Source organism: Crocuta crocuta, unplaced genomic scaffold (genome assembly GCF_008692635.1).
Source record: "Crocuta crocuta isolate KB4526 unplaced genomic scaffold, BGI_CrCroc_1.0 scaffold2225, whole genome shotgun sequence".
NCBI lineage: Eukaryota > Metazoa > Chordata > Mammalia > Carnivora > Hyaenidae > Crocuta > Crocuta crocuta.
Genome location: NW_027529696.1, coordinates 247,625 through 254,703, shown reverse-complemented (window position 1 = coordinate 254,703; position 7,079 = coordinate 247,625). Strand labels below are relative to the sequence as shown.

At 48.2% G+C, this 7,079-nt stretch overlaps 1 protein-coding gene across 1 annotated transcript in view; it reads right to left on the bottom strand.

Moving 5' to 3' along the window:
• Positions 1–6: 6 nt before the first annotated feature.
• LOC144230737 (integrator complex subunit 6-like) overlaps positions 7–7,079 on the bottom strand; it is a 36,135-nt gene continuing 29,062 nt past the window's right edge. Inside the window, 6 exon segments of the mRNA XM_077763075.1 lie at positions 7–205; positions 825–918; positions 1,943–2,184; positions 2,186–2,306; positions 4,870–4,972; positions 6,595–6,737. Of these exon segments, the coding sequence (XP_077619201.1) occupies positions 97–205; positions 825–918; positions 1,943–2,184; positions 2,186–2,306; positions 4,870–4,972; positions 6,595–6,737 (812 nt within the window). The 3' untranslated portion in view covers positions 7–96.

Sequence of the window (7,079 nt, the reverse complement as noted above, 5' to 3'; positions counted from 1 at the left end):
AGTTCTCTTGCCTAGAACATTCTAGGAAGCTTGACCAATATCGTCGTCCTTCCTACAGCATAGAAAAGTTGCCCTTTTCTCTCCTTGGTCTTTGCATTAACATGATGATCTGCTGTTGATGTGATTAACGTTGTTGAGGTGGTGGTGGGAGTCTATTTTTTCTAGTACCTTCTCAAGGTACTGGATTAAGACTCGTCTTTTAAACCTAGAAATAAAGAGAAATTGTATTAACCAAAAGATACTTGAAGCCCTTCTGGTGTCCAAGGCATGGTGTGGGGTACAAGGTGGAACTGGTGACCTACATGGGAATAAGAAATGTATCCTCATGTAAAGATGTGGGTTAGGGGCACCTGGGTGGCTCAGTCAGTTAAGCATCCGACTTCGGCTTAGGTCATGATCTCCCAATTTGTGGGTTCGAGCCCCGCGTCGGGCTCTGTGCTGACAGCCCAGAGCCTGGAGACTGTCTTCAGATTCTGTGTCTCCCTCTCTCTCTCTATCCCTCCCCTGCTCCTTCTGAGTCTCTCTCTCTCAAAAATAAATAAAACATAAAACCAAATTTTAAAAAAATGCAGCTTAGCAAATACTAATAGTGCCAACTGAGGACCTGAGCCCACCTCCAACTGTGGTGAGCTTAGAAGATTCCACAGATTTGGATGAATGAGTTGGACTCCGATAATATTGATCGAAATGCCTCTGGAGACAGCCTTAACTTTGAGTGAGAGCCAGGGTTTGAGAAAAGGAAGGGCGAGCTTACTCCTCTCCCCCTCCTTCATTGGGCGCTACTGCCTAGCAACAAGCAATGAAGGTCTCCACCTTACACCCACCTTGCAGCTTCCTTGATGGTAAATTCAACAAATTGTTTCTTGACTGCAAGAGATCCTTGCACTTCTTCAAGCAAAATGAAAATTCTTTCCTACTCTGAAGATACATAAGAAGAAAAACTTCAGTATTCTTTAAAAAATATGACTAGGAAATAAGATTCCATCTTTACACATCCTCAGTAATCAGTCCTCACGGGTGGAAAGTTAAGATACAATTTGTAATTTAAACACTCAAACCAAAACATCCACACATCAGCTACTAAGGAAATTCTTGTAAACGCTAAACAAACATGGTAGACTGGGGAGGGGTCCCAAAGTTGCCCATGTCTTAACTTCTGGAACCTTGTTAATATGTTACCGTATACGGCAAAAGGGACTTGCCTAGAGTTAAGTTAGCCCAGTGAAAATAATTTCAGAGTTCTGACTTCCACGACTGTAAGGGGAATATAGTTTGAGCCACGTAGTTTGTGGCAACTTGTTAACAGAAGCAAAAGGAAACTTATGATAAGTAAGGTGCAAAAAAGAGAAAAAGGGGGGCGCCTGGGTGGCTTAGTTGGTTAAGCGTCCAACTTTCGCTTGGGTCATGATCTCGCGGTTCGTGGGTTCGAGCCCCGCGTCGGGCTCTGNGCTCAGAGCCTGGAGCCTATTTCAGAGTCTGTCTCTCCCTCTCTCTCTGACCCTCCCCTGCTCACTCTGTCTCTCTCTCTCCCTCTCCTAGAAAAAAAAAAAAATTAAAAAAAAAAAGAGAAAAAGGTATTTTGGGTCCTTTTTGTTAAAGCAAGAGGAGTCAACTTTAAATTATGTGAAAACCTAAGGCACCTGGGTGGCTCAACTGGCCAAGTGTCCGGCTTTGGCTCAGGCCATCTCACACGTTCGTGCGTTTCAGCCCCACGTCGGGCTTTGTACTGACAATGTGGAGCCCCCTTCAGATTCTGTCTCCTTCTCTCTCTGCCCCTCCTCTGATCATGCTCTCTCTCTCAGAAATAAACAAAAAAAATTTTGTTTAAATATGTGAAAACCCAATACTTCTCAAATACCTCAAGAGAGAGCACGAATCTGTCCTGAATCATATGAGAAGGGCCTTCCGCTATATTATTGACACATATGCTTTCGCTACTTACTTCGTCCAAATTTTCGAACTTCCTTCATCAACTGATGTTTTATATCAGCATTGATTCCTTGAGCCATAGCGGGGGTTATGTGCAAGGTGTTTGGTGCAGTTCCCAAAGTGGGGGTTACTGAGGCTTTCCGTTCCTCCACAGAGACACCGCAGTGTTTGCTTCCTCCCAGAAGTGCACTGGTACCAGGTCTGTGAACCAGGCCATCTTTCCGTAGACTCGTGAAGTCGTCAGACAGAGANGTGCGGAATACCATCTCCCACCATATTTATAAGCTCTGGGGGAGCAGACTTTGACAAGAAGCCATCAGGTGGGATCGGACCATTTTCCATCTTCTCCTCATGGACCTCAGGAGTGACAGTGACATCTGGAGGCCAAATCAAGAAGGTAAACTGTGAGGAAGGTGGGTTATATCAACCCCACAGGTAAACCCCCATGCTCCTCATGTTTGAGGAAATGATTGGTTTCAAAAAAGCAAGAAGGTGTACAGGTGGAGTCTGAGACCCCTGAAACCGAGCGCAGGAAGGTAATGCGACAAAATCACTTTCTCCTCTTCCTGGCACTCCCAGGACATCGGGAAACCGGGTCAGGCAGGACAAGCACTGAGCATTCTCAGCTCCCTGGCACCCCTGGTTTAAGGACCGCTGGTGGCCTGCATGCTGAAAGGCAGCAAGTCTCACTTCATGTCATGAATTCCGTAATTTACATATAAAATGCCATGCTTAAAAAAGTAAATAAATGTCACGCTCCACTGAGCTTGGCACCAGACCCTGTGGGCCCCCTTCCATTTCCCTCCTCTCTACCTCGAAGGTTCTAAGAGAAGAGAGGTGGCTATTAGGTCTCAAGGCTCTATACGTACTCCGTAACCAAAAATCTTTGTCTGCATGTGATTCTCATCGTTCCCTTCTGTGACAAGGAAATGAGTTTCCTTTTACTCCAGGCCTGACACCTCTACTTCCGATGCTCGGCCTTTCCGCCAGGCACCGAGCCCAAGCCAGGGGATCAGCAGGGAACGAGGCAGACAGGGACGGTCCCTACGCTTATGGAACTGACATCCTCATGGGGAGGTCAGGTGGTATGTGTAACTTGGGCAAAGGGAATAATACAGTTTGAACTCGCGATAGGAAGGAAGACATCAGGGATGTGACCGACAGCAGGAGGGGGAGCCTCCAGGACCCCGTGGTCGGGCAGGGCCCTCTGAGGAGGTGACCCCTGAGCAGGAGACAGGGGGACCGTGCACGTGAGGAGGAGGACTTCCGGCTGCCGTGAGGGTCAGTGCAGGGCCCCTAGGAGGGGACGAGCCGGGGCCATGGAGAAAGGACAGAGGCAGAGAGAGCAAGGAGGACCCCCTCCCCCCAGAGGACGAGTGCAGGAGAGGATGGCAGGACCGGGTCCTGCGGAGCGCGTAGACCAGCGTCGGGAGCTCCGATTCTGTTCTGAGCGCTCGGGGGAGTGGATGGCGGGCTTCAGGGTGGACGTGGCATGAAGGGATTTCCGTGCGCACAGGGTCACTCTGGCTGTGGGGCAGTGATGGGTCAGGAGGGTCACGTGGGAGGGCAGGGGAATCGGATGAGAAGCTGTTGTAGCAGCTTGGGGACAGATGGTGGCAGCACAGACCAGAGGGATGGGGACACAGGGTGCCACAGGAATCATACTGGGTGCCACGTTGCCTGCACTTGCTAAGGGACTGAGGTGAGAGGTGAGTAAAAGACAACTCATGGTGACTCCAAGGGTATTCCCTGAGCCCCTGGGGAAACAGCAGTGCCAGGAGCGTGCAGTGCCAGTGCCCAACTGCTCGTGGCGGTGGGTCGTGCCCTGCTCTTCCTGATCTGGCCCAGTGACCTCAGGCTGATGGCCTGATAGCGATCACGCTGGCATTAGTTACGCCGTGGAAACGTGCCAACATTGTAATCGAGGGCTTCAGCCTCCCAGCCCCCACACACTCGGACAGCTGGCCGTCGCAGCTTTACCAACATGCTGCCCAATGATGTCATTTAACATTAACAGTCATGCCTGTGGAAGGCTGCAAGTCGAGCTGTTTTGGAGAGAGCGGAGGTTAGGTGTTCTGTTGAAACACGTGGGGCCGAGCTTTATCTGCCTACCGGACACCTCAGTGGAGATCCCGCGGCCGTGGTTAAATTTAGGTCTGGAGTTTGGAGCAAGGTGTAAACACCCGAGTTGTTAACAGGTAAATGTCCTGGAAAGCCCAAGGCTGCATGGGATCACCGGGGCGGGGGAATCGAGCTTNTGAATGGGAGCTGTCATCCAAGGGAAAAGGAAACCAGGACTTGCGGTGTCCGGGAACCTGAGAGTTTCCAGGGAGGAGGGAGTGAACCACCGCGACACATGCCATGAAGAAGCAATGGCAACGTGCAGCAGGCACTGGGGGCTGCGATGACGCCTGTCTTAGTGCAGGGGTGGGGGGCAGACTGCCCTGGGTTAGAGGGGGAGCAGGAGTCGAGGAACCGGAGAGCCAGTGCAGACCCATCCTCTTACTGAATCCATTTTGCACCTGCTGCGTCAAGAGCCTGCTTCCCTGTTCCGACTCACGCAGTAACACGCTCCTATCTCCGCTTCTCCACCTTGTGCTAGTTACTGTATAAATATAGATCTTCTCGCCTCAGAGAGTGACTCTAATCCCCTCGGAGCCCTTTGTACCTACCACACTGATGATTTAATAATGGTTTACTCAACGAACAAAAAGCGGATACAAAAGAAATGAATACAAAGGAAAATAAAGCTGTTTAGTGTCTTAGTCTTCTAGGAGCCATAAGGAAATCACAACCACTACTCTATACCTGTATGTATAAGGGTGGGTTTTATGAGGTTTGGATAAGATGGGAACCACGCGGCTGAGGGTGGTCCCTTTCCGCCCACATGGTTAGTTACAGTAGGTGGTGTTTGTGGTTTCGCCAACAGCAGGGACATACTCCGCCTTCTCTTAGATGACAGAGGACTGTTGGGCTCTCCGGGGCGCTTCACTTTGTTTTGTGGCCCTGCCATGAATTCATCTGCTTCATCAATCATCATTCCCTAGAAAACATCAGTGAACACTCTCCATTAAAGTGCAAGGCACCTGCACGCCGCCCCGCACACACACAGCCCTACACCCCATTACCAACACACGCCTTCATCAAAGGCTGGAGGTTGACCATGTCCCACACGGACCCTGTTCTCAGAAAGTGCTACTCCAGTCCAATCGTAACCTAGTCTCAGTGGAACAAGGAGGAAATGAAATAGAACGCGTTGCCAAGGTCAAACACAATATGATTATGATTAACCAGAAAGCCTGAGGGAAGCAACTCGCATCAATCGAAGGGGGAATCAACCCACAGTTCCTTTTCGGAAGAAGTACAAACCATTCTGAAGCGACCCTTGGTAAGTCAAACAATTCCCCTTTGTGCGCTTTTGCACTTTGAGCACATCATTAAGAAATATTGACTATCACTGTACACAATGCTGCGTGTGGACAGGAGAGAGCAGAGTGACAGAAAATGTCACCCCCCCCCCAACAGCAATCTCACGGAAGTTCAAATATGTTCATTTTGGGGGCTTTGCATCCTTGCGGGTAGGTGAAAGATGAGAGCCAGCAGTGCAGAAGGTTAGCTAAAAGCTGTTCCCATCCAAGGATAACCTAAGAAAATGAAAATATTTTCATAAAATCATGACACATGACTTTTCCAAGGTGTTTTCCAAAGCAATGCAGTACAGAAAGGGGAAACCAGACATCCTGAGCATTTACTGCATGTCAGGTCATGTTTGAAATGGGTACATGCATTAACTCAATACCACACAGGGCTCTAATAAGCGCAGTAATTATCCCCAGTGGTACAAATGAGGAGACCAAGGCACAGAAGGATTAAGAAAAAGTCCAATTAATTGAGGATTGGGGTTAGGTGGAATCTCTTTCAGTCTAGCTTTGTATACCACACAGATTATTGTATGGTCCGCACCTTACCACCAATGGGTCTCCATGCGTGCAAACAGAATCTCCATTTGTCTTCATCCTTAGATGGTCAAGTCAGCCTCTCTCTCGCTCTCTCTCTCACACACACACACACACACACACACACGCACACACCTCACATTTAGCTCTCTAGTAGGACAATCCAAATAAAGCAACATCACGTAGTACTTCCTATTTCAAGATAAACGCTTGATCACTGTCTAGCTAGAGTGCTAGAGATCTGAGTAATGGAAAGGGGAAATAACTGGTGATCTCAATATTAAAGGAATTAGTGTGTAGAGGTGGGGATGAATACAGACTCTGGAGCTGGAAAGATGTGGGTTCAGATCCTGGCTCTTACCAGCTATGTTACTCAGAGCATGCCCCTTGACCACCGTGAGCCTTGATTTCTTCTGATGAAAGGGCAGACGGTAACACTCATCTGCAGAACTACTGTGGGCATTAAATGCGATCATGTAAAACACCAACTCCTACTAGGTACTCAACAGATGTCACTTGTTCTTTTCTTCAAGCAACACACCTTTGTATCGGGAGGCTCCCACCTTCCATTCACAAAGAGCCCTGGAGTCCTATTTTATCTTGTCAACAAACAGAGAGAGAACCTCTGATTCATATTCACCTTGCCCAGAAGAAAGGAATTATAGCAAGAATATCACAATTTAGGCAGATTTAGAAACAGGTACTTTACCTTCTTATCTTGTTTGAATGGATTGCCAAAAGTATGTAGTCTTTTTGGTTGATCTGGATCAATCTCTCGAAGCGGAGAAGCCAATGTCTTTAGGTATTCCTGATAGTTACCCATTTGTGCGACTGGAACACTATGAAGGGAATCTGTAAAATCACGGGGAAAGAAACAAATGCTACACAGCTGCAGTGTCTGGGTTCTTTAAGAGGACATGGATCGGGGCGCCTGGGTGGTTCTGTGCATTGAGGATCCTATTGATTTCAGCTCAGGACATGATCTCACGGTTTGTGGGATCGAGTCCTGTGTCAGGCTCTGTGCTGACAGCACAGAGCTGGCTTGGGATTCTCTCTCCCTCTCTCTGCCCCTCTCTTGCTCACATGTGTGCGTGTGAGCTCTCTAAATAAATTAAATAAATAAATAAGTAAATAAATAGATAGATAGATAGATAAATAAAACTTGAAGAGAACATGATCATAGTCTGGCTTAAC